Source organism: Myotis myotis, unplaced genomic scaffold, assembly GCF_014108235.1.
Source record: "Myotis myotis isolate mMyoMyo1 unplaced genomic scaffold, mMyoMyo1.p scaffold_m19_p_6, whole genome shotgun sequence".
Lineage (NCBI taxonomy): Eukaryota > Metazoa > Chordata > Mammalia > Chiroptera > Vespertilionidae > Myotis > Myotis myotis.
In genome coordinates, this window is record NW_023416368.1 from 79,173,216 (window position 1) to 79,200,640 (window position 27,425).

At 51.6% G+C, this 27,425-nt stretch overlaps 1 protein-coding gene across 9 annotated transcripts; it reads right to left on the bottom strand.

The window, feature by feature from the left end:
- LMNB2 (lamin B2) lies at window positions 1-27,425 on the bottom strand. 9 transcript variants are annotated; one of them, XM_036313864.1, is made up of 12 exons: window positions 27,093-27,422; window positions 19,739-19,875; window positions 12,702-12,858; window positions 12,359-12,484; window positions 4,143-4,337; window positions 3,880-4,005; window positions 3,391-3,611; window positions 2,798-3,080; window positions 2,616-2,723; window positions 1,917-2,036; window positions 1,562-1,675; window positions 1-912 (listed from the first exon to the last, which is right to left on the bottom strand). In XM_036313864.1, exons 1-12 carry the CDS (start codon window positions 27,378-27,380, stop codon window positions 871-873), a joined length of 1,917 nt encoding a protein of 638 aa, XP_036169757.1. In that variant the 5' UTR covers window positions 27,381-27,422; the 3' UTR covers window positions 1-870. The 9 variants fall into 9 exon arrangements, with proteins under 9 accessions (XP_036169757.1, XP_036169759.1, XP_036169760.1 ...); XM_036313866.1 differs by having other exon boundaries at window positions 4,143-4,313; window positions 27,093-27,421; XM_036313867.1 differs by lacking the exon at window positions 1,562-1,675 and having other exon boundaries at window positions 27,093-27,423.

Consider the following 27,425-nt stretch of genomic DNA (forward strand, 5'->3'; position numbering starts at 1 on the left):
GGGGTCACCCTATATATATATATATGTGAGGAGGCGGGAGGCTGGCATTCAGCCCCGGCACGAGGTGTATGTGGGGGGGCATCCAGGGGCTCACCCTGAAGTCAGTTCTTCGTGACAGGAGGCACGAAGTGGTTACACGTGGACCTGGTTCTGGAACCTGAGGCGTGTGCTGCCGAGGTTCACACTGGGCCCTCACTGGACCTGGTTGCGTCTTGGGTTGGAAGTGCTCCTGCCCAGGTTTCCTCCTCTCCTGTCCTACTGGTCTTGTCAGGCAGCCGCATGGGAACAAGAAGCCCCTACCCTACGGTGCCCTGATTGACACCGGCGGAAAACCCTGCTGCCACCAACACCTTCAGAGTGGGAGCTGCAACAACCCTGAAGCCAGGCGGACAGTAAAACCTGTGACTCCAAGAGCTCCCACACCACCTTCTGGTGGGTAGAGCCACCAAACCCACTGGGGACACCCCTATCTCACCAGGCAGGAACCTGGACTCTGATTTTGGTTTTTAAAAGCTTAATAACACAAAGGACACCTACTGAATCCCTGCGGCTTCTCTGCCACCCCGTTAGACTGGGGAGGGAGGGGCAGTACGTGGGCCCCTCCAGCCTCCAAGACCAAACCCATCAGCCATTAGGTTCCTAGGCCTGGAGTCCAACCCACGGGAAACGGGCACCGAAAGACACCTGGACAGTGGTTGGAGGGAGGGTCCATAGAAACCCACCGACAGAATAGAACAGAGACCCACCCCACATCCTGGCAGTTTGCTTAAAAATTCTCTAGAAATGTGTGAATGACTGAAGAAAGCCAATGATATAAAAATAGTCTTCAGTGGCTCTGGGGAAAGAAAGGTGTGATGAAGCGTGTTCCGTTCACATCACGCGGCAGCCTCGCGAGGTGGTCCTCGGGTCCCCCTGGAGGGAGGACAGCAGCAGTCATGTGGGGCTGGTGGCCCCCAACCCCCCCGGGAGGGGCTGGGCCAGCCCAGGGCCTGAGCCACCTCAGGAGACCAGCCCCCCACAGGATGACAAGGCTAACGGCATCAGCCGCAACTGTCCCTGTTCCAGAACCTTCCATGTCTCCTTACTGATGTTTTAAGCTACATAACACATCACAATTTTGTCTCAAACACTGTGTCTAACACGGTGTGGTGCTAGGTTCTCCATCTTCTCCCCAAAGGCCATTATTTAAGTCACCATTCTCCGACCAAAATCATGGTGCCAGAGCATTCTCTGAGACCATGAGGGCGGTCCCAGGGGTGCCACCTAGAGAGGCAGTCCACTTTCAACACCCCACTCCCAGGGTTCCTGGACTCGTACCCCGAGGTCCACACAACAGGCAAGACCTAGAGGCAAAGAATGCTGCCCCCATGGCCGTCTCCAGCTACAAACCGCAGGGCCCAGCAGAGCCAGGAGTTGAGGGAGCCTGTGTGGTGCCAAGGACCAGCTGAGACCAGTTGTGCTCGGAGCTGCAGCAGCCCATGTGAGCCTGGCGCTGGGGGTCCAGCCAGCAGGGCCTGTGGGTGCACGTGTGTGCGCCTGAATGGGCCCCCCGGGGCCCTACCTGCTGATGGAAAAGATCCTCTTCGCCAAACTCGGCCCCCTCTTCTTCTCCCTCCTCCCCGTTCTCGGTCTCCCGCACCACCGAGGACTGTTTCACCGTTCTGATGGCCACTTCCTGTGTAAGACAAGAGCCATGGCCACCAACCCCTCAGGTGCAGGGGCCCAGCCCACGCTGGTGGCAGTCAACATGCTTGCTCAGGGCGTCACCACACTACAGAGTGCCATCGGGGGACCAGGCCCAGGGCTGCCTTCACTGGCTCCGCTGGCCGAGGCTCCACCCCAGGGCTCCTTCCTGCACTGGCTGGAGGTGTGGTGTGAGGTGGAGGAACCCCACATCCCAAGCCCCAAGCACCCACCTCCCCATCGGCGTTGACCAGGACAGTCCGGAAGCTCCCGCCTGTGCCCCAGCTGTTCTGACTCTTCCACACAAGTGTCGATGGGGGGCTGTGGGCCACTCCTGCACCAGCTGCCCACACCTGGAGACACACAGGAGGGCCTCCCGTCAGTGCTGGCTCCAGTCCGGATACATGTGCTGTTAGCCAGCCCCTTACCAGAGCCCCCCTTTTGATGCACCAGGCGTTTAATCCTTCCAGCCTCTCTGGGTCCTACCCAGAAATGATCACTAGGGTATGGAAGAAGAGACTGAAGTTCATAGTGGCCAAGGACACTCATCTTGGCAAATAGGATGAGCTGGGATCTGAAGCCTGTTAGCTCCAGAGCCCATGCCCATGCCCATGACTGTTATATCTCTTGCCAATTCCCACTGGCCCAGATAGCCTGGACTGACCCACCTCCACCATGGGATCCTGGCATGACAATTAGGCATTCCAAAGGGCTCTAGGGAGGGCCCAATGGAACTATGCCGGCACACACGTGATTTGTGGCAGCTTTTCTCAAAACCGGGTACTCAACCACTACTTCATCCTGCAAGCCAGGTCCTGCTTCTCCAGCCCCATCACACACTCTGTCACCTATGTGGTTGCTGCTGCCACCCCCCTCCCACTGGTGGCCACGCTCCCTCCGCTCAGCCCGCCTGCCCTTCCAAAGCCACCTACCGTGACAGTCTGGCCAGCCCGAAGCACATACTTGGGTGTGAACTTGTAGGCAATCTCCTCCCCTTCCAGCACCTGCCTCTTGATCCTCCAGTTCCCCAGAGACTGGTCCTGCAAAGGGAGCTGCCTGAAACACAGCCCAGACCCAGCTGGGGAGCCCTCCGCCCAGCAGCAAGGCCCCTTACCTTGTCAGAGCTGTTCTTCAGCTGCACAAACTTGCCCTCCAGGTCGATCTCCTCAATGCTAACGCTGCCCGAGGCTGAGGCCTGCTGGGCCAGGTGGAAGCTGCTGCTGCTGCTGCCGCTGCCCAAGCTGATGCCACTGGAGCCTGTGCCCGGTGGTTCCTCTGTCTCTAGCCGCCTCCGCTTGCTGCGGCCAGAGCGTCCCATCATGGACACACTGCTGCCGCTGCTCGAGGTGGCCCTTGAGATGGTGACCCGTGACGATGGGCTGGGGGAAAGCTTCAGCCTGGGGAAAGGGGCACAGGGTGACTGGTGGTGGCAGCGAGAGCCTGTTGGCTTAAGGTCAGACCAGAACAGCCTGGACAGTGCAAGGTGGGCAGACTCACTCAGCAGTCCATCCTGACTGGCCCCAGGCTGGCCTCTCCGCCTTACACCTCCCACCCTCTCCCTTCCTGGATCCAGCCCTCATGCCACCTGATGTCTCCCCCTAGTCAGCAACCTCTTGCCTCCCCCTTTCCCCACCTCCCCTCACTACCTCTTGCCTCCCCCTTCCCCCCACCTCCCCTCACTACCTCTTGTCTCCCACTTCCCCCCACCTCTCCTCCTCGCCCTCCAGCAGCTTGCGGTAGGCGCTGATCTCCATGTCCAGAGCCAGCTTGACGTCCAGCAGCTCCTGGTACTCGGCCAGCTGCTGCTGCATCACATCTCGCATTTCCGTCATCTCCAGCTCCTTAGCATCCAGCATCTTCCGGAACCTGTCACGCTCCCCGGCCATGGCCTCCTCCAGCTCCCGGATCCGGTCCTCAGCTGCACTAGCCTGGGGAGGAGGTCCGAGGGCCAAGTCAGGGCGGCCTGTGTGGGTCATAAGAAGCCCACCTGGCTCCAAGCCAGAGACAGAGGCCAGGCCTGGCGTGGGGTGGGGGGGTGGGGGGGTGGGGGAGGTGGGGCAGCAGCTGGGAGCCTCACTCAGGGATGGGACAGGGATGGCTGGGTGCCTGACCTTCAAGGTTGCATCTACTACTCCAGGCGGGAGGAAGGACTGCTGGGTTGTGGGGCAGGGGCAGGCAGGGACTCCCGTGAATCACCTGCTTCTGGAGGCTGGAGAGCTGGTAGCTGAGGGACTCAACTCGCATGCGTGCCTCCTTCAGCTCCTCACGGGCAGCGCTGGCGGCCTTATCATTCTGGTCAGAGCACAGCTTGGCATTGTCCAGCTGAGGAGACAGGAGCAGGAAGGTGAGGCACTGGGTGTGGGGCAAGAGGACCTGTACTTTCCCACCTGTGCTGTTCCCCCTCCCTGTCCCATCCCATCCATCCCACCCGCCATCTCCTGCCCCCTTCCCACCAGCACCTTGGCCTGGTAGGCCTGCTCCAGCTCCAGCTTGTAGAGCCGCACTTGCTCGTCGTGCTGGCTTCGCAGCTCCTCCAGTGCCTGTGCCATCTTGAAGTCGTACTCCTGCTGCCGGCCGCTGTCCACCTCCACTAGGTGCCGCTCATGCTGCCGGCGTGTCTCCCGCACCTCCTGGGGACAGAGCACGCGGACCCACTGAGGCAGGTAGCAGGCTCGTGGGCCGGGGATTAACACCCCCAGCCCTGCCACCAACCCATCCTGCTCACTAGTGTGTTCCACCCAAGTGTCAGGTGTAAGCGAGGGCTCAAAAGTGCAAACAGGGAACCTGTGAGGAGTCACCCCGGTTTCACAAATTATTAATGAATACACATTTCACAATCACCAGAGAGCACACAGCCCAAACGTCCTTCAAATGGTGAATGGCAAACACAACGAGGTTCGTCCACACAGTGGAGTATGACTCGGCCACGAAAAGGAGCGGAGCACTGACACTCACTACAACCTGGATGGTCCTGGAACACACGATGACCAGTGAGAGGAGCCAGACACAGAAGGCCACAACGTGTGTGAGTCCATGTATGTGAACTGTCCAGAACAGGCACATCCTCAGACAGGAAGGAAGGGGCTTGGGGGAAACTGCTAATGGGTGCCAGGCTTCTTTTTGGGGTGATGAAATGTTCTAGAATTAGAGGTGATGGTTGCTCAACCGTGTTAAATATGCTAAAAACCACTCTAAAAGCTTTATGACATGGGAATATTTCAATGAAGTTGTTAATAAAAAATACTTCTGACCAGGTCTGTCCCAGGTGCCCAGGGCCTGAGACATCTGGCCATCAGGACACTAGGGGGTGTGACGGTGACAGCTGAGTAAACCAGCAGGTGAAGTCCAACCCCAAGTGCATCGATGCAGCTGCCCCCGGCGCACGGTGGGGCCAAGTGCAGGTGGGGGGCAGGCTAGGGGGCTCCAGAGGACGAGGATCCCCTCCCACCCGTGCCAGCTCAGAAACCAGCCGCTGTCACTGTGTCATCCGTTTGTAAGTACAACAGGAGTATCATCCCAGGAAGCCAATCACGTTCACAGAACTAATGTCTCTTGTGGGACCCATGACAGCACACCCACCTTCACCACACGTCCCACAGCGACCCGCCAGGTCCCGCTTGCAGTGCCCTGCACACCCCTCACTGCACCCCTGTGGCTCCCTTCACCGTCCGCTTCATGGTCCCCCCCAGGAGCTCATCACAGCCCACCTCAAGGACCCCTTCCACGGTGTCCTCCCATCACCCCACACGGGCCTCTTCATTGGTCCCTGGTCGACTTGGGTACCTTCGTGGGTGCCTCCTCAGCAGCTCTCCTGGCCTCCTCCCTGCCTCCCCTGGAGGCCCTGGCTGTCATGGGGCCTGGCTGGAGCCACAGACCACTTCTCAGCTGCATGTGTGCCCTCCTGCCAGCAGCTCTCCCGGCCCAGGAACTGCCCACTGCCCGGCCGCAGGGTTCCATCTGGGCCATGGCAGCACAATGGGCCCTGTGATGATGATGTGGGAGGGCCCCCACATGGGCCCCTCCCAGAGGACACAGAGCCCTAGCTCTGACTGTGGGGCCTCAATCCCTCCCAGCCCGGCCTGGCTATGCCAAGGAGCCAAGGCACAGGGATTACGAAGTTGGGGGTGAGAGGTGACCAGGCCCAGGAACAGAGGGGAGTGCATGGCCCACCCTGCCCTTCAATGGGGAGGGCCTGGAGTGGACTGAATGGTGGCCCCAGAAGGGTATACCTGCACCCTGGCCAGTGTGGCTCCCTTGGTTGGAGCATCATCCCATACACCAAAGGGTGGCGGGTTTAATCCCCGATTGGGACATGTGCAGGAGGCAACTGATCAATCGATGATTCTCTCTACCCCTCTGTAAAAAAAAAAAAAAAAAAAGGTATTGCCATATCCTAATCCCCAGAACCTGAGTGTGACCTTAATTTAAAAAGAAAAAAGACTTGCCGTAACCGGCTTGGCTCAGTGGATAGAGCATCCGCCTGTGGACTGAAAGGTCCCAGGTTCGATTCCGGTCAAGGACATGTACCTTGGTTGCGGGCACATCCCCAGTAGGAGGTGTGCAGGAGGCAGCTAATCGATGTTTCTCTCTCATCGATGTTTCTAACTCTCTATCCTTCTCCTTCTCCCTTCATCTCTGTAAAAATCAACAAAATATATTTTTTTTAAAAAAAGAAAAAAGACTTTGCAGATATAATTAAGTTATGGGTCGCAAGGCAAGATCACCCTGGATTATTCAGGTGGGCCCTAAACCCAATGACAAGTGTCCATCTTTTTAAAAACCCTCACCCAAGTATACTTTTTCCATTGATTTTAAGACAGTAGAAGGGAGAGAGGTGGCGGGAGAGAGAGAGAGAGAGAGAAACATTTACATGACAGAGAAACATCGATTAGTTGACTCCCGAATGTGCCCCGACTAGGGTCGGGGATCAAATCCATAACCCAGGTTCCATGCCCTTGATTGGGAATCAAACCCGAGACCCTTCAGTCTGTGGGCTGACACACTAACCATTGAGAAACCCAGCCAGGGCAAGTGTCCATCTTAAGGGACACCTCTGGCCCTGGCCAGTTTTGCTAAGCGGTTAAAGCGTTGGTCCACAGACCAAAGGGTCACTCGTGGTTCAATCCCTGGTCAAGGGAATGTCCCTCAGTTGCAGGTTCAATACCCCTGGTCCTGGTTGGGGCAGAGAGGCAACCAATCTCTCTCTCTCTCTCTCTCTCTCTCTCTCTCTCTCTCTCTCTCTCTCTCTCTCCTTCCCTCTCCTCCACTTCCCTCCCTTCTAGTCTCTCAAAATCAATGGAAAAAATATCCTTGAGTGAGGATTAAAAAAACAAAACAAGGAGGCAGCACTGGAAACCTATAGGCCCGGAGCACCACCTGACCCAAGATAGAGGGGTGCCCACCACCTTGGGGTGTATGGGGCATTTTCCATGACCCAGGTGACACCGCCTCACCCAGATCCTGGAACTGCCCTCATGCAGGTGAGAGGAAAACAAACTGGCACTGCTAGAAAGGAAAAGAAAACCTCTACTTATGAACCTGCTGAACTGATAAAAGCAAAACTAAACAAGAGTTCACTGTTAGACTTGGGCAGAGAAACAGTCCATCAGGTACCATGAATAACCAAGGGTATTACACTCCCCAACTTCAAACCATATAAAAAACCACTTACGGCCCTAGCTCAGTGGTTCTCAACCTTCCTAATGCCGCGTCCCTTTAATACAGTTTCTCATGTTGTGGTGACCCCCAACCATAAAATTATTTTCGTGGCTACTTCATAACTGTAATTTTGCTACTGTTATGAATCGTCATGTAAACATCTGATATGAAGGATGTATTTTCATTGTTACAAATTGAACATAATTAAAGCATAGTGATTAATCACAAAAACAATATGTAATTATATATGTGTTTTCTGATGGTCTTAGCCAGTGGTTGGCAAACTCATTAGTCAACTGGGAGCCAAATATCAACAATACAATGACTGAAATTTCTTTTGAGAGCCAAATTTTTTAAACTTAAACTATATAGGTAGGTACATTGTTATTAACTTAATTAGGGTACTCCTAAGGCTTAGGAAGAGCCACACTCAAGGGGCCAAAGAGCCACATGTGGCTCGCGAGCCGCAGTTTGCCGACCATGGTCTTAGGCAACCCCTGTGAAAGGGTCGTTCGACCCCCAAAGAACCACTGATCTAAAGTGACAAAAATGTTGCTTTCCTTCCACTATTCACCACAAAGACAAGCATGACACTTAAATGGGCCTCTTTGAATTCTGGAAGAAATATGTACCACATTTGGGCAGCCTGCTCTGACCTCTTGCTAGATAACTAGTAAGTCTTCCAGTCTGAGAGAGGTCTGGATCAAGAGAAGTTTCTACAAAAAATCCTGGCTATGAGATGCTTTGTTGCGCTGTTATTTGGTGAACCAGCATATCCAATTATACTACAACTAGAGGCCCAGTATATGAATTTGTGTGCACGTGGGGTCCCTCGCGGTGGCCTGCGGAGATAGGGCGCCAGCTCACACCCCCAGCCTCGCAGCCCTGCAGCCCCTCCTGGCACCTCGCCTTGGCCTGGTGCTGCCCCTCACCTGCTCCAACATCCCGCCTGCTCCACCATCCGCCTGCAGATCAGGGCCGGGCCCCCCGCTGCAGCTGGTTTGGCTCACTGGATAGAGTGTCGGCCTGTGGACCAAAGGGTCCTGGGTTCGATTCCAGTCAAGGGCGCATACCTTGGTTGCAGGCTCCTCCCTAGCCCTGGCCCTGGTCAGCGCTTGTGCAGGAGGCAACTAACGAACGATGTGTTTCTCTCACATCGATGTTTCTGTCTTTCCCCCTCTCTTCTACTCTCCCTAAAAATTAACAGAAAAATATCCGCGGGTGAGGATTAACAAAACAACAACAAAAAGCCACAATATGGCCTGGCTAAGCTTTTGAGTGCTGACCTATGAACCAGGAGGTCACGGTTAGATTTCTGGTCAGAGCACATGCTGGGATTATGGGCTTGATCACTAGTAGGGGCGTGCAGGAGGCAGCCCATGATTCTCTCTCATCACTGGTGTTCCTCTCTCTCCCTCTCCCTTCCTCTCTGAAATCAATAAAATAAAATATAGTACCCTATCAGCAGAAAAAGACACACAGACCAATGGGACAGAATTGAGAGCCCAGAAACACTTTCATATGGGCAACTAATCTTCAACAAAGGAACCAAAAACATACAATGTTGTCTAAGAAAGGGAAGTTTCTTCAATAAATGGTGCTGGGAAAACTGGACAGCCACATGCAATAGAGTGAAACTAGACTGCTGACACCACACACAGAAATTAACCCAAATTACAATAAAGTCTTAAGTGTAAGACCTGAAACAATAAAAGACAAGGCAACCAGCCCTAGCCAGTTTGGGTCAGTGGTTAGAGCGTTGGCCCTCGGACTGAAGAGTTGCGGTTTGGTTCAGTGAAGGGCATGTACCTGGGTTGCAGGCTTGATCCCTGGTCCCTGTTGGGGCACCTGCGGGAGGCAACCAATCGATGTGTCTCTTTCACATCAATGTTTCTCTGTCTCTCCCCCTCCCTGCCACTCCCTCTGAAAAATCAATGGGAAAAAATAGCCTAGGGCAGGGGTGGGCAACCCCTGGCACGCGTGCCAAACATGGCACGCCAGTAACTTTTACTGGCATGCAAAGCCCTCTCTTATAATCTCCATTTACAATTTTTTTCTTAATATCGACTTTTTTATTTTTCAGATAAATTCAGTGTAGGTGCATCTTAGATAAATAAATAATTTTACATAACAAGTTATCTTAAAGACCATAGACATGGATTGACGAGAGAGGGGAAGAGCAATTTCTATGCCTCTGCCTTAACTCTCCCTGCCTTCCTAGATCCGACCAGTGTTTTGGTTTCATCCACATACGCTTGTGAATCTTTGTTCTCAGTGATGAATTTTGTTAAGTCTCGTAACAGGAGTAGCCTGACGGATGAAACTAGTAGCTCGTGCCTATCTCTGAAGGTCACAAAATATAAACCCGTTGTAAAATCTCTGTCATCAGTGATGCAGCAGCAAAAGTCCCACTGATATCAAGTGGAGTCATAAAGTTTTCTTTCGGACAATCAGTGTACATGTACACATTAAAAAAATAAATGTATTTTTCATCATCATATACTGTGTTTTTGTCGCTTGAATTTTATTATTTCTTCAAGGTTCTTCACATACGTACACCTTAAGAGATATCAAGTAGGCGTAACATGTTCTCAAAAAATTAGGGTTGGCACGCAGAAGAATTTTGAGTCAGAGATTTTGCTGGTTTTGGCACGCACTCACAAAAAGGTTGCCCACCCCTGTCCTAGGGAGAGGATAACAACAAAAAACAAAACAAAACAAAAAAACAAGGCAACCAACCAAACGGGAGAAGATATTTGCAAACAATACCGCAGATAAGAGGCTAATTAATACCCAACATATGTAAAGAACTCACTTATACATACAGCTCAACAATGAAAACAAAAACAATCCTATTAAACAATGAGCAGAGGACCTTTTCCTAAGGTGACACACAAGTGGCCAATAGACATATGAAAAGATGCTCAATGTCATTTCTCAGTAATCATCAGAGAAATGCAAATTAAAACCCAATCACAATGAGATCTCACCTCACACCTATCAGAATGGCTATCATCAATGAATCAGCAAACAGGTGTTGACAAAAGGGAACTCTTGTTCTGTTGTACTGTTGGTAGGATTATAAATTGGAGTAGCCACTATGGAAAACAATATGGAGGTGTCTCAAAAATTAAAAACAGAAATACCTTATGACCCAGCAAACCCTCTTCTGATTATTTACCCGAAAAAAACCCCAAAACACTAATTCGAAACGACAGATGCACCCTTATGTTCTTTGCTATATTATTTACAATACTCAAGATATGGGCCGAAACCGGTTTGGCTCAGTGGATAGAGCGTCGGCCTGCGGACTGAAAGGTCCCAGGTTCGATTCCGGTCAAGGGCATGTGCCTGGGTTGCGGGCACATCCCCAGTAGGAGATGTGCAGGAGGCAGCTGATCGATATTTCTCTCTCATCGATGTTTCTAACTCTCTATCTCTCTCCCTTCCTCTCTGTAAAAAATCAATAAAATATATTAAAAAAAAAAAAAAGATATGGGAGCAACCTAAGTGTCCACTGATAGCTTATTAGATAAAGATGAGCTACATACATACAATGGAATATTACTCAGCCATAAAAAATAAAATCTTGCCATTTGCGACAACATGGATGGACCTACAAGGTATGCTGCAACGTGAAATAAGTTGGAGAAATAAGAAAGAAAAATACCGTATGATTTCATTTATATGTGGAATCTAAAGAACAAAACAAACAAACAAAATAAAATGGAAACAGACCCATAGATGCAAAAAACAAGCTGATGGTTACTAAAGGAATAAAAGGGGAGAAAGGGATGGGAACTGAAAAATAAATGGAAAATCATGTATCTGGTAAGCGATTAATATAAAAGAAGTAATGGATTAGCACTGCTCAATATATTATTCAAAACAGGTTGTAATGTCATCTTTCAGCACACTTGCTTTTAGTTTGTCCACCTGGATAAAGAAACACAAACACTGCTATTCAGTCCCTGGTTATTTTGACCACTGAGGTCTATTTAACAACTACTTTCTGCACATCCGATTGGTTCAGCCACGCAGGGAGTTCATCTGTGACACTGAGGTGGGTGGGACACCTGCAGGCCACTTACAAGACTTTTTGTTTTGTAATACTGGCCAGAGGGAGGGCTATCTCAAAGGGCTTGGTTTCCTAAATTTTTCTGATAAGAATGATCTTGGTGCCCTAACCGGTTTGGCTCAGTGGATAGAGGGTCAAGGGCATGTACTTTGGTTGCAGGCACATCCCCAGTAGGAGGTGTGCAGGAGGCAGCTGATCGATGTTTCTCTCTCATCGATGTTTCTAACTCTCTATCTCTCTCCCTTCCTCTCTGTAAAAAAATTAATAAAATATATTTTTTAAAAAAAGAAAAAAGAATGATCTTGGCATTCTCTCTCTCTCTCTCTCTCTCTCTCTCTCTCTCTCTCTCTCTCACACACACACACACACACACACACACACACACACACACACAGAATCAGAACTAATCCTAAAACTTACATGAAACCAGAATAGACGCCAAGTAACCCTGGCCGGCATGGCTCAATTGGTTGAGCATCGTACCATGCAATGAGAGGTCACCAGTTCAATTCCCAGTCAGGGCACATACCCATATTCGGATTTTATACCCTATCAAGGTGCATGCAGAAGGCAACTGATCAATATTTCTCTCTAAAATCAATAAAAACGTATTATTCTTTTTAAAAAGGACACCAAATAGCCAAAGAAATTTTGAGAAAAAACAAAATGGGAGGCATCATGTGTCCTGATATCAAACCACACAATAAAGCTACAATAATCAAAATGGCTTGGTATGGGCATAAAAACAGACACACATATCAAGGGAACAGACCAGAAAACCCAGAAATAAATCCTCACTGTGTTAAATTGACCTACAAAGGAGGCAAGGATATACAATGGGGTACAGACTGGCTCTTCAACAAGTGGTGCTGGGAAAACTGGAGAGACACATGGAGAAAAAATGAAGGTGGACCACACTGACTCTAGAGACAAGCTCACCTCCTCGAAGACGCTCTTGCGGAAGTCGAGCTCCTCCTGCAGGCTCTGACAGCGGTTCTCCAGGTCCACGCGCATCAGCGTCTCCTTCTCCAGCTGCTTCTTGGCCACTGCATGACCGTCCTCTGCCTGGGAGACACAGGACAACAAGCTGAGGTGACGGCCTGTCTGCTACCCTCATGCCCTGCCTGTCTCTTTGTTGCACTCGTCTGGCTCCTCGTGCCTGGGGATGTCCTTAACTACACAAACTCACCCCTGTGTGAAGTTCCTTGGCCACCCCAGGACCCTCACATGCCCACCACCTGGAGGCCTCTTGTCTCCAGACTGGGGCCTGTCCCAGGCCTACCTTGGCCAGCTGGGCCCGAAGCTCGGCCACATCACTCTCGAGGCTGCGCTTATCACTGAGGGCAGCGGCCAGCTCCGCCTCACTCCGGTGGAATAGGGACTCCAGTTCCTTCACGCGGCCCTGGGCCACCGTGAGCTCACCATCCCTCTTCTTGGAGCTGAAAGTCAAGAGCGGAGGTTAGCTGGGAGGACTGAGCAGCTGGGAGGACTGAGCAGCTGGGCGGTGCTGGCCCAGGACAAAATTCACTTCTGCTTGAGCCAAGGCCCTTTTGCTCTCAGGACCCATCCCCCACTTTCTGGTGCGGGAGCCTCGCCTGTGGGCATAAAAAGTGACCCTTCCTGAAACCGGACCCACCACCAGGACTCTCTCCACCTACAAAGGCAAATGTTCAAAAAACCCTCAAGGCATGGGTTTTCATGTCCTTTTCTGAGACTTTTAATTGTAAAAGGGATCACTTAGGAGAGAACGCTAATGTGTAATGTATTAAAGTTATACATTAAAAGCCCGGCCTTTGAAAAGTTGATCTCCTGCATAAACTTTAGTTATTTCACTCAGGATCACCTGGTATTCTAATAGACAATTATCTCCAATATCAAATATTTAAGATGTCAAACAGATTCTTAAATATACAACTCTTAATAGCATGAACTTTAGACTCCTATACATTTCTAAATAATTCTACGTTTTCTTGGGGTTGGAAGCTTATCCACCTTTTCCCCAAGGAACTTATTGGGCCATCTCAGCAACTGTGGGGACACTAGGGCTGGGTCATTCTGTGGGGCTGTCCTGAGCACTGTGGGAGGGTGAGCAGCATCCCTGGCCCCCACCCTTGTGAGGACAACAAATGTCTCGACATCATCCAGTTCCCTGGGGGCAGTCACCCTGGTTGAGAACCACGGGATGCTGCATAAGCGCATGTGAACTGGGGTGGCATAAAGATCAGAGACTGCAGTGTGGAGAACGCCGTCCTCACACCAGAGACACGTGTGGAAGCAGAGAAGGCAGTGAAATATGCTGCCTATTAGATGTGAGCCTGTTTTAAGGACAGATGAAGCAGGGAAGGGAGGTAGGGACTGAGCACGTGCCAGATGGGAGCTGCACCTTTAAGTGGACTACCAGGTGCAGTAGCTCCAGCACAAGAGTGCTCAGGCCAGGCAAGTTCAAGATTAGCAACTCTTGCACTTGTGGCAGCGCTCCCAGGCTTGTGCACCTGTTTCTTAAGAGCTTCAAGGTGTTCAAGCAGATGCCTTATCTGTGTAACCATAATTCCGGAGGGATTATGTGAGAGAAACTGGCCTACTTGCTGGGTCCTCCATGTGGCGACCCGCAATTCTACCATCACAGGAATTTGGTGATGCATTTGTCAGGAAAAAAGCACTGGAGCCCGGCCAGTGTGGCTCAGTGGTTGAGCATTGACCTATGAACCAGGAGGTCATGGTTCCCTTCTGGTCAGGGTACATGACTGGGTCTTGGGCTAGATCCCCAGTGGGCATGCAGGAGGTAGCCGATCAATGATTCTCTCTCTTCATTGATGTTTCTATCTCTCCCTTCCTCTCTGAAAAAAAAAAGTATTTAAAAGAAAAAAAAGAAAAAGAAAAACAAAGTTGGAGGAATCACAATACCAGATCTCAAGTTATACTGAAAAGCCACCGTAATCAAAACAGTACTGGCACAAAAACAGGCATATAGACCAATGGAACAGAACAGAGAACCCAGAAATGGACCCAAGCCATTACGTTTAATTAATATTTGACAAAGGAGACAAGAGCCTACAATGGAGTCAAGACGGTCTCTTCAATAAATGGTGCTGGGAAAATTGAACAGATACATGCAAAAAAATGAAACTAGACCACCAACTTACACCACACACAAAAACAAACTCAAAATGGATAGAAGACTTAAATGTAAGTCATGAAACCATAAAAATCCTAGAAGAAACCATAGGCAGCAAAATCTCAGACTTCTCTCGTAGCAATATGTTTACAGACACATCTCCTAGGGCAGAGGAAACTAAGGAGAAAATAAACAAATGGGACCACATCCAACAAAAAGCTTCTGCACAGCAAAAGAAACCACCCACAGCCCTAGCTGGTTTGGCTCAGTGGATAGAGCATCAGCCTGTGGATTGAAGGGTCCCAGGTTCGATTCCAGTCAGGGCGCATGCCTGAGTTGTGGGCTTGATTCCCAGTAGGGGGGTGTGCAGGTGGCAGCTGATTACTGATTCTCTCTCATCATTGATGTTTCTATCTCTCTCTTCCTCTCTGAAATTAAATATATATATATATATTTTCTTTTTTCCTTTTTAAAAAGAAACCATCAACAAAACAAAAAGAGAACCCACTGTATGGGAGAACTTATTTGGCAATGATACATCTGATAAAGGGTTAATATCCAAAATATATAAGGAACTCATACAATTTAACAATAGGAAGACAATCCAATTTAAAAATGGGCAAAGGACCTTAATAGACACTTCCTAAAGAAGACATACAGAAGACCAAGAGACATTTGAAAACATGCTCAAAGTCACTAATCATCTGAGAGAAGCAAATCAAAACGACAATGAGGTACCATCTCACACTTGTCAGAATGGCTACCATCCACAAATGACAAGTGCTGGCGAGGATGTGGAGAAAAAGGAACCTTCGTGCACTGCTGGTGGGAATGCAGACTGGTGCAGCCACTGTGGAAAACAGTATGGCGTGTCCTCAAAAAATTAAAAATGGAGCTCACATTTGACCCAGTAACCCACTTCTAGGAATATATCCCAAGAAATCAGAAACAGCAATCAGAAAGGATATATGCACCCCTATGTTCATAGCAGCACAATTTACCATAGCTATGATTTGGAAACAGCCTAAGTGCCCATCAGCAGATGAATGGATTAGAAAACTGTGGTACATCTACACAATGGAATACTACGCTGCTTAAAAAAGAAATAACTCTTACCATTTGCAGCAGCATGGATGGACCTGAACAGCATTATATTAAGCGAAATAAGCCAGTTGGAGAAAGATTAATATCACATGATCTTGCTCATTTGTGGAATTTAATGAACAACATAAACTGATGAACAAAAATAGAGCCAGAGACATAGAAGCATCAAACAGACCATCAAGCTTCAGAGGGAAGTCAAGGGAGGGTGGGGGTGAGGGGTAAGAGATCAACCAAAAGACTTGTATGCACGCATATAAGCCTAACCAATGGACACAGACATTAGGGGTGTGAGGGCATGTGCTGGGGGGTGGGGGTGGCTGGGGAGAGGTCAATGGGAAAAAAGGAGACATATGTAATACTTTAAACAATAAAGAATTTTTTTTTTTTTTTTAAATATATTTTATTGATTTTTTACAGAGAGGAAGGGAAAGAGATAGTAGAGAACATCGATGAGAGAGAAACATCGATCAAAAAAGAAAACAGTATGGAGTTTCCTCAAAAAATTAAATATGGAACTGCCACTTGACCCAGTGATCCCACTTTCTAGGAATATATCCTAAGAAACCTGAAGCACCAATCAGAAAGAATGTATGCACCCCTATGTTCATAGCAGCACAATTTATAATGGCTAAGATCTGGAAACAGTCCAAGTGCCCATCAGTAGACGAGTGGATAACAAAGCTGTGATACATTTACACCATGGAATAATATACAACAGTAAAAAAGAATTTCTTACCCTTTGAGCTACATGGAGGGGCCTGGAGAGCATCATGCTAAGTGAAATAAGTCAGTCAGAGAAAGACAAGTATCACATGATCTCACTCATATGTGGAATCTAAGTAACAAAATAAACAGATGAATGAACTGGATCCAGAGACATGGAAGCATGGAACAGAGAGCGGGATTTCAGAGGGAAGGCAGGGGAAGGTGGGTGGATGGAAGGTAATCAACCAAAAACCTTGTATGCATATATGCATAACCCATGGACACAGACAACAGGGTGCTGAAGGCCTGGGGCGGAAGTCAGACAACCTAGAGAGGTGCCTGCAGACCTGTAATGCTGAAGGCCTGAGAGCAGAAAGGGAAAAGCCCTAGGCCCAGAGAGTCCAGGAAGCCATCTTTCCAGAGTGGGGGCCTTAAATAAACAAGTCACCCACCATACCCAGAATCGGGTGAATCTTGCTTAGAAGCCAAGGGAAATGACTGTGGACACAGTTGTCACCCAAAGAAACTGTCACAGAACAATGGGACCAACCTGAGCCATGGCAGCCACTGGTGACACACTCCCAGATGCTGGTACGTGCCAGCAACTGCAACATCACGTCACAGAGGACATCGATAACTCAGAGGCTTGCTATGCCAAAAGAACCTCGTAGCTATCTGTGTCCACCTTTAGTTTAAATTAAAAAGGCGGAAAAGACACGTGTCAGATGCGCCAAGGCAATTCCATTTGGGTGGAGGCGCACGGACACTTTCATTTTCCTCTTTAAATTATCTTGCTTTTTCCACTTTCTTGACAGTGAACATCTATGACTCTGATAAACAGAAAAAACATGACTTCTCGGCCCAGACAAGGAACAGCAAGCAGAATGTCAATTCTGAACTTCAGTTGATAATAATGTATAGATATTGACTCATCCTATATAATAAAAGCCTAATATGCTAAGTGTCCAGTTGTATTATCCGTTCAACCAATCAAAGCATAACATGCTAATGATATGCTAAGGCCACTCAACTCCTTGCTATGACATGCACTGACCACCTGGGGGCAGACGCTCCAATCAGTAGGTTAGCTTGTTGCTGGGGTCCGGCCCATTAGGACTGACGGAATGGACATGCCCTGGAGTCCTCCCTCAGTCCCTCCCCCACTAGCCAACCTCCTGCATCCTCTCTGGCCCAATCGTGCACCGGTGGGGTCCCTTGGCCTGGCCTGCGCCCTCTCACAATCCAGGACCCCTTGGGGGATGTTGGAGAGCTGGTTTTGGCCCGATCCCACAGGCCAGGCCGAGGGACCCCACTGGTGCACAACTTTGTGCACCAGGCCTCTAAGTCATTTATAACAACATGGCTCACTTATTAACCTAAGACATTGACAATGGGGAAACCCAAGGTGGGTATTTTTGAAACTGAACTTTCCACTCATTTTCCTGTAAACCTAAAATTGCTCAAAAAAAAACCCTCTATTAAAAAAAAAAGGGGGGGGGGGCGCCTAGCTGGTGTAGGTCAGTGGTTGAGCATCGGGTCATGCACCAGGATGTTCTTGGTTTGATTCCAGGTCAGGGCAGATGCCCAGATTTTGGGCTTGATCCCTAGTGGGGTACATGCAGGAGGCCAATGATCAATGTTTCTCTCTCATCAATGTTTCTCTCTCTCTCTCCCTAAAAAAATCAATTAAAAAAAATTTGTTTTTTAATCTATTAATCAAAAAAAGAAAAAAAATGCCACAAAAATGAAGGTGGCTGTTGGCTGTTGGAACTACCAGAGGGACTCAGGAAACCAGGTCCAGGCCTTGGTCCTGGTCACTACTGAGCTGGGGGACTGTGGACAAGTCTCCAACCCCGTGCCTCAGTTTCCCCCTCTGTAAAGGGAGATGAGGAAAGTCTGGCCTTGCTAGGGTCACTGTGAGGATGAAAGGGGATCATGCCTGAACTTGGTGTTACTCGTGGTATCCCCTGTATTACTTTAATACTTGATGTATTTAAAGTATTTTATTACACCCTGGCTGGGTGGCTCAGTTGGCTGGAACACTGTCCTATTCACCAAAAGGTTGTGGGTTCAATCCCCGGTCAGGCGCATCAGGAGTCAACTGATCGCTGTTTCTCTCCTCTAGAAACCAATGAAAGCATACCTCGGGTGAGGATTAAAAAGAAAAAAACTACTTTGGACCTACCTGGTTTGGCTCAGTGGATAGAGCGTTGGCCTGCGGACTGAGGGGTTCTGGGTTCAATTCCAGTCAAGGGCACATGCCTGGGTTGTGGGCTCGATTCCCAGTGCGGGGCGTGCAGGAGGCAGCTGATCGATGATTCTCTCTCATCACTGATGTTTCTATCTCTCTCTCCCTCTCCCTTCCTCTTTGAAATCAATAAAAATATATTTTTTTAATTACTTTGCCCTAGCTGGCTTTACTCAGTGGTTAGTGTCCGCCCTCAGACTAAAGGGTGGATTCCAGTCAAGAGTATATACCTTGGGTGCAGGCTCAATCCCCAGCCTGGTCAGAGTGGGAGTGGGAGGCAACCGATTGATGTGTCTCTTTCGCATCAATGTTTCTCTCTCTCCCCTTCCCTTCCACTCTCTAAAAATCAATGGGAATCTAAAAATCAATGGGAAAAAAATATATCCTCGGGTAAGGATTAACACACACACACACACAACTTTATTACTTCTGCTACTATCACCAGCACCAACTTATCCTCCCAATTTTTGAAACCTTTTTATTCATAAGCAGGCAAAAGAACATGATTTGCAAATAAGAAAAAAGACTCAGCCTGAAGGTTGCCTGGCTGCGGTGAAGATGGGGCTGGAGAGTCTGGCCCCAAAGTTTCCCAGGATGAGGACGCTGAGAGGAGGCAGAGGATAAAGGCCACGTGTAAGACAGCAAGTTGGGCCTGCAGGGGCCCCAGAAACAAGGAAGCTGGCACATCGGCGTCTCCCAAATCCAGGGTAGAGGAAGAGAGCGGTGGGTCCTTGGGGAAGCTGGGCTCTGTGGCCTGAAGGAGGAGGAGGTTGACCCAGCACTACCACCTCCTAGATTCAGTCCTAGGAATGCTGCCCAGCTTCAAAACCCTCCTTGGGCCAAATTATGTTGTGGGGTGGGTGGGATTAAAGGTGGTCAGGGGGTAGCTAGAAGGCTAGGATACCGAGCTCACCCTCACCCACCCAGCAGCCAGTGCACTCCTGACCCCTGGCCTCCAAGAACCCACAGGACCAGCTCCCAGGTCTGTCTGAGTGGGCGCCACCAGCTTGGACAAGCCCCAAAGGTTTTCTGGGTGCTTCTCGGAGTGACTCCACCATACAGGGGGTTGACAAGCCCCTGACTCTAGTGCCCGCCCCGCCCTGTACACACTATAGCCCTAGAATCAGAACAACACCACACCCCTTACCTTTTGTTGGCCTCTTCCACCTCAGACCTCAGTTTCCCTATTTCGATCTGCAGGCGGGCCCGCTCCCGGGCTGTCTCATCCAGCACTCGGCGGGCATCGGCCAGCTCCGATTCGTACAGCGTCTTAATGCCACTTACCTGGGAAGAAAGCAAGGCCCAGGTGAGGGAAAGCCCCCATAGCAGCAGGCGCCCCAGGGTGGCCTGCCATGGGACACAGCTCCTACTAACCCGGGAGGCCTCCCAACCAGCTCAGCCCACCAGCCCTGCAAGGCCCCAGGTTGCCTGACCTGCCCCCACCACTTGTCCCCTGCCAGGTCACACCTAGCAGTTGGGTGCACAACTTATATCCCCATCAGCCTCCTTGCTCCACCCTCCCCACGTGGAGGTGCACGTGTTTACAAATACCTGGAACCAAACCAGGGCAGTGAGATACCACCTCACCCCACTGGGACAGCTAAAGAAGAAGATGGATGGTAACAAGGGCTGGTGAGGCCATGGAGAAATGGGAGCCTCCATGATAAAGGTGCAGCCGCTGTGGAAGGCAGCCTGGTGGTTGCTCAGATGGTTAAACAGAGAGTAACCACATAACCCAGCAAACCCACTGCTAGATATCCACCCAGGACAAATAACACATTTACACAAAACCTGCACATGTGTTCACAGCAGCACGATTCCAACTGCCAAAAAGTGAAAACACACATGTCCTTTGACAGATGATGGGTAACAAATGTGGTCCCGCAGAGCACTGGGTCAGTACTCAGCCATGCAGAGGAGCAGAGGCTGACACTGCTGCAACCTGGATGAGCCCTGAAACAGTGATGCTCAGTGAGAAGCCAGACCCAAAAGGCCAGAGTGTGTGAGTCCATTTATGTGAAATGTCCAGGACAAGTAAATCCAGAGACAGAGAGTGGGCTAGTGGGTGCCAGGGGCCAGGGAGTGACTGCTCATGGGGACAGGGTTTCTTGTGGGGGTGAACATTCTGGAATTAGTGGTGATGACTGCATACTTTAAATATATCAAAAACCACTGAACTACAGAGTTTAATTAGGTGAACTGTATCAGATGGAAGTTATATCTCAACAAAGCTGTTAAGACGCCATGCGGTGCTGACAGACGGGCGACAGCAGGCCCGCTCTCAGGGCAGCTGGCTTGGACAGCTGCACCATGTGCCACAAAGCTACAGGACACCAGCGAGTATCTGTGCCGGGGGGGGGGGGGGGGGGCGGGCAGCTTAGATCCTGAGAGAGCCATTCCCCTCCCTTTCACAGGAAAGGCCCCTGAGCAGAGGGGTTTAGGGGAACTGCCAAGGACTTGTGAGTAGGGCGACCAATGGTCCCAGTTTCCACAGGACAGAGGGGTTTCCTGATGTGGGATTTTCCAGAATGTCCTGGGCAAATCTGGACAAGGTGGGACTTAAGAGCCAAGCTGAGACGCCCACCTCCCACCTTCCCAGGCCTGGATACCCCGCCTCACTGCAGCAGCTCCAAGACCTGTCATCCCTCAGAGCAGGATATGGGTTTCTGGATCCATTTCACAGATAGGAAAACCGAGGCACGAATCAATAAACTGCCCTCTCTAGAGCTGTGAAAATACAGGATAGAGCAGGTCTGCTGGGGACAATTCTGAGAGGGGGTTAGGGTACCCAGTAAGGGGAGCAGAGACAAAGCAAGCTTCTTCCTCCTGCACCCTGGCCACTCCCACTCCCCTTGCTCCCCTCCTCACACACAGCAAGGGCCCTCTCTCCCACCAACAGTAGTCACCTTGGGTCATCCCCTCCATTTCCACCTTCTAGGAACTGCCTTTTGAAATAAACTCTGAATTCACAAAAAACTGCTGGCCCTACTCTCTAAAGATAGCTGAGCGCCTGGGTTCACATGCCTGTCTTTGCTCTGTCTCCTTCTATCTCAACTTCCAGAACTCTGCTGACTCCAGGGAGGGTCTGGTACCCTGGGGGAGAAGCCATAGACAAGGTCTCCTGCCCCCGTGTCCCCAAGACTGGGTGCCTAACCCTGGCCAGCTAGCTCCGTTGGTTGGAGTGTCGTCCCGATATACCAAGGTTTGAACCCCGGTCAGAAAACATACAAGAATCGACCAATGAATGCATAAATAAGTAGAACAACAAATCAATGTTTTTCTCTAAATCAATTTAAAAAAAGAGAAAGAATAGGAAGATTGGGTGCCTACTGGAGCCCTTCCTCTCCCACCCTCCCCTCTTTGATAGGAGGGTCTCCGACTGCAGCAACACAACAACAACAACAACAACAACAACAAAACAACAGGTTAGAACTCAGGAAAAAGGGAAAACCAGCATTTCTGATGCTGGATTTAAGTTTTTGGTATTTTGTTCACCATGGATTTTTTTGGCATTAATTCCAACTTGAAAAATATTTCATTAAAATATTGCCCATCCCATTGCCTCAGCCAGACCATGAGAAAAACACCAGCTGACCCCAATAGAGGGGCATCTACCAAACTCCCGACCCCTCCTCCTCACGATGCCCAGGGCATGAAAACTGATGCATGTGTCAGAAATGTCACAGCCCACAATGTCATGTGGGATCCTGATGGGTCCTACGACCTCAGGGGAAAATTAAGGAAATGTGATTTTAGAGGGAGAGAGGAGGAGAGGGGGAGAGAGGGGGAAACATCTACGTGTTGTTTCACTTATCTATACATTCATTGGTTGACTCATATGTACCCTAACTGGGGATCGAAGCCAAAATCTTGGTGTATTGGGACAACGCTCTAACCAACTGAGCTACCCACCAGGGCCTAATGCAGGGGTGGGCAAACTTTTTGACTCGAGGGCCACAATGGGTTCTTAAACTGGACCGGAGGGCCGGAACAAAAGCATGGATGGAGTGTTTGTGTGAACTAATATAAATTCAAAGTAAACATCATTACATAAAAGGGTACGGTCTTTTTTTTTTTTTTTAGTTTTATTCATTTCAAACGGGCCGTAGTTTGCCCACAGCTGGCCTAATGTAAGATGTTAACATGGGAAACTGGATTGGGGTACATGGGAACTCTGTATTACCTTTGCCATTTTTTGTAAATCTAAAACTGGCCTAAAAATAAGGTTGAGTAATTAAAAATATATCATTCATCTCCATGATTGAGATTTTGGCGTCCCCATTAGATTCTGTGTTCAAGATGAGTGCCCACTTGCAGGCCCTGCTCTGGCTCCTGGGCCAGAGTGTTTAAAGCACTTTGTTTTTCTGTGGTATTTCCCGGTGTGTGTGTGCATGTGTGTGTGTGTGTGTGTGTGTGTGTGTGTGTGTGTGTGTGTTAGGCAGTTACCCTAGCCAGGTCTGCAAACTCAGGCCCACAGGCTGGACTCCAGCCCACTGCCTGATTTGGTCCAGCCTGCAAGTCCAGGATGGTTTTTACATTTTTAAATGGCTGAGGGGAGAAAAGAAAAAGATACTTCGTGACACGTGAATACCTTTCAGCCTGCGTAAAGCTTTAGGGACAAGCAGCCTGGCCCATTCCTCCAGTCGCTGTGGCAGCTTTCCCACTATAACGGCCCAGGGCAGCAATCGTGACTGAGGTCACCCAGCCCAGAGCTGAAAGCCACTCTGGCTCTTTTCACAAACATGTGCTGACCCTGATCTATGGCACGGGGACAATTCAGAAAATCCTTATCTGGAGAACAATGAACAGACAGCAGACTCCCAGAGGCCCTTTCAGACCACAGACAGGTGCTCTCCCCAGCAGGCCCTCGCGGCCCTGCACCTGTGACCACCACTGTGCTCACTGCAGACGCCTGGGCACCGCAACGGGAGAGGGACCGCGTGGGCCTTTCTCTTTCACGGCTTGCCCAAGTGCCAAACATGAGGAATCCCGACAAATGTGTGAGCACATGTTGGCTGGGGGTGGGGGTGGGGGGGGTGTGTCTGTGTGCACAGATAACTAGAGGTGTCCTTTTCCTGTTGCCTGGGTCCCTGGGGGGACACATACACAGCTCTGCAGGTAAAACCCAAACATGGGCTCTTGTGGGTGGATACCCCAAGTGGTAGCTCCTCCCTCAAGCTCCAGGAGCCCGGCTCCTACCTCTTGTGGAGCCCTGCCCCCCACCCTCACCCCCAGCCCCAAAGCAACAGGACACCTGGGCAGGTAAGGGAAAAGAAACTGAAGCCAAGAGGAACTTAACACCAGGCGGGGGAGGCTCCCTGAAGAACCACCCCTCCCTGGCCCACAACACCCCTCTCCCAGCACCCACGATCTTTCTCAAACAGAAATCTGGCCAGCCCCAGCCCCAGCCCCTCCACCTTCTAGAACCCCTCCAGTGAGGTTATTCACCAAGTACTGCCCACTCGGCCAAGAGATATCAACCGACATCCAGTGGGAAAGGCCTGGAATGCACACACGGCCAGGTTTGTGGATCAGCAAGTGTGAAGGACCGTGTATGTGGACCAGACAACGGAGCAAGATGGGCGCCAGCCGAGGGGGAGAGCAGAGCTTTAGTTTTACCCGGCACCTGAATTGCTTGGATTTTATTAAACTAGAGGCCCGATGCATGAAATCTGTGCAAGAGTAGGCCTTCCTTCCCCCGGGTACCGGCACCAGCTTCCCTCTGGCACACTCCGTCCAGAAGGACACCCGGTCTAATTAGCATGTTGTGCTGTTATTATTACAGAAGATGTGTGTCACGCGTCTAACATTTTAAATGGCTTCCTTTAGTGGCTTCTCAGCCCTTACACTACTGGCATTTGGGACCATCCTGAGCACTATGGTGCTGATAGCACCCCTGGCCCCACCCACTGGATGCTAGGAGCACCCCCGTCACAACAACCAGAAATGTCCCCAGAGCCCTAGCCGGTTTGGCTCAGTGGATAGAGTGTCGGCCTGCGGACTGAAAGGTCCCAGGTTCAATTTCAGTTAAGGCACATGCCTGGGTTGTGGGCCTGACCCCCAGTAGGGGGCATGCAGGAGGCAGCCGATCAATTCTCTCTCATCACTGATGTTTCTATTTCTCTCCCTCTCCTTTCCTCTCTGAAATCAATAAGGATATATATTTTTTAAAAAGAAAAAGAAATGTCCCCAGACATTGCCCAGTGTCACCTGGAGGGGAGGACCACCCCAGTGAGACGATGCTGTACAGGTAACCTGCATACTCCTCAGCACGACACACCCACAACTCTCCTGGTACAGCCACCTTCCCAGCCCCCGTCCGCCACCCACTTCCTACCACCCTGCTCACCACCGACGGCCTCACTCTGTCCCCTCAACAGCCTGAAGCCTGGAACGCACTGTAGCCTAAGGCCATTTGCAGGCCACTCCCTCCTTACAGCCCACTGACCACCCCACTCAGTGCTCCAGGTCCCCTCTCCAGTAGGTTATCAACCAGCTTCCTCCACTGACCACATGCACCTCACCTCACCTCCTAGGCAGCAGGGAGCCCCGAAAGAGCAAGCTGGTTGGAACGCCCGAGCTCAGCTGCGAGCACACCTGTCATCTCCTAGAGGCCCCCCCCCCCCCACACACACACCTCCCCACCCGCCTCTGTGGGGCAGGCTCAGCCCCCACAGCCACCCCTGCTCCCAGATGTTACCTTCCATCCCAGCAGCCTTAGCTGAGGAATGAGCCACACCCAGACAGACAGGGGTCAGGGACATGCCCTCCAGGGGCCCACAAAGTTCAGCACTCCCCAAAGTCAGCCAGAGTCTCACTCCATTTGCAGAGGGTCCACTTGGGGGGATGGGGAAGACAAGAAACCAGCTCAAACAGGGGGTGCAGACCAGCCCCGCAGGGAGAAACCAGGCTGGCAACCTGAGGACCCTCACACTAAGGCGGAGGGGTCACGATCTGGGTGGGACAATTCTAGCCCCACCGAACAGATAACAAAACTGAGGCTCCAAGCAGCTGAGCAGAATTTGGACCCTGCGTTTGAATCCAATCCCAAGCCACGGAGAACCCCACCAACCACCAGACGGTCTCTCCCCCAACCCCCAAGCTCCACTTTGAGGGGGCTCCTGCCCCAGCCACTACTAAACAGGGACAACAGAGCCCGGACCCCGGCTTCTGCTGGGCACCTGTCCTACATGCCATTGCCTTTATTTTACAAAACACAAACAAGCCCAAAAGGTACTATTATTCCACTTTACAGAGGAAGCAGTGAGATTCAAGGTCACACAGAGGGCAAGCACCTCCCCAAAATGACCCCCAGCTGCTCTCCTGCCCTAAGCCCGTCATTCGGCCCATTCTCCGGATGGGGAAGGCGAGGCTCAGGACCTGGCTCTCCCACCAAGGCCACAAGGGGGGCACATGGTGGGAACTCCCCCTAATTTAGAAGACCCACCCTTGGGCCTGCCTGGCTCACACCCAGTCACTCAGGGGACCCCACATTTCCTCCAACTCCTTGGTGGGCGGGGCCTGCCCCAGATCCCCTGGGGAGTCCTCAGAGGATAGGTCTGCCCAGCACGGCACCTCAAGGGGACACCAAAACCCCCTGGGGACCCCCCGGGGGACAGGGCCCGCCCCTGGGACGGAGAAAAGGAGGTGGCTTCGGGTAAGTCCCCAGCCTCGCTCAGACCCCCAGGACTCCCCAGGCACTGGGTCCCCACATTCCCTTAGTGGGCGGGACTTACCCGGCCCCTTTGCCCTCAGTCTGCAGTGAAGTCCGGGCTCAACCTGGAGCCCAAATATTCCCTCTGGTTCCCCAAGACTTCCCGGCTCTTCCTCCCCCACAGCCCCCCGGGAAGGCCAACTGAGCGCGCCCCAAATTCCCACCTGACCCGCGAGGCATCAGCCACCTCCCCTCGGACCCCCACCCCGGCTCGGGTAGGACACGGCGCCTTTCTGCCCCCCCCCCCCGCCCGCCCCGCCCCCGAACTCCCCAGGACTCTGCACGGGATCCGCGCAAAGTTCCACGGAGAACCGGCCACGCGAGTTGCCCAGGGACCCCCGCCCCCCGCAGGCCCCTCCGGCAGCCTGAGCTTCCCAGTCTCTTCGGAGGCCAGGGAGCCGCCCCCAAATTTTCTCCCAGGACGCCCGAACACCCCAACGCACCCGGGGAGCTCCCCGGACCCCCCTCCGGGGCGGGGCCTCGCCTGGTGCACACCCAGTCACCCCGGGGACCCCAGATCTCCCCAAACCCTTGGTGGGCGGGGCCTGCCCATCGCCACCTGTCGCGCAGCGGGGGGTGGACCCAGATCCCCTGGGGAGTCCTCAGGCGAGGTCTGCCCAACACTGCACCCCTAGGGGGCACCCAAAGCCCCCTGGGGACCCGCCTGGGGACTCCTCCGGTGGGCGGCGCCCGCCCCGGCGTGCACACCGCGCTCAGGGCCTCCCAAGCCCCCTGGGGACCCGCCGGTGGACCCCCCCCGAAGCCGAAGCCCGAAGCCCTTGCCCACCTCGCGCGTGGTCACGTCCTCCCGCTCGGAGATCTTGAGCAGGAGCCGGTCATTCTCCAGCTCCAGCGCGCGGACGCGGTCGATGTAGTGCGCCAGGCGGTCATTGAGCTCGCGCAGCTCCTCCTTCTCCTGCAGCCTCGACAGGCGCGTGGGCGACAGCGGCGTGGCGGGTCCGCCCTTGCGGCCGGACAGCGGCGTGGCCGTGGCCATGGCGGCGGCAGCGGCGGCGTCGGCGGCTCCTCGGGGCCCGCGCGGTTCCTCACGGCGGCCGCGGCTCGGCGGGCTCATTCAATCCGCGCCGCCGACCAAGATGGCGCCGGCCGCCCGCGGCCG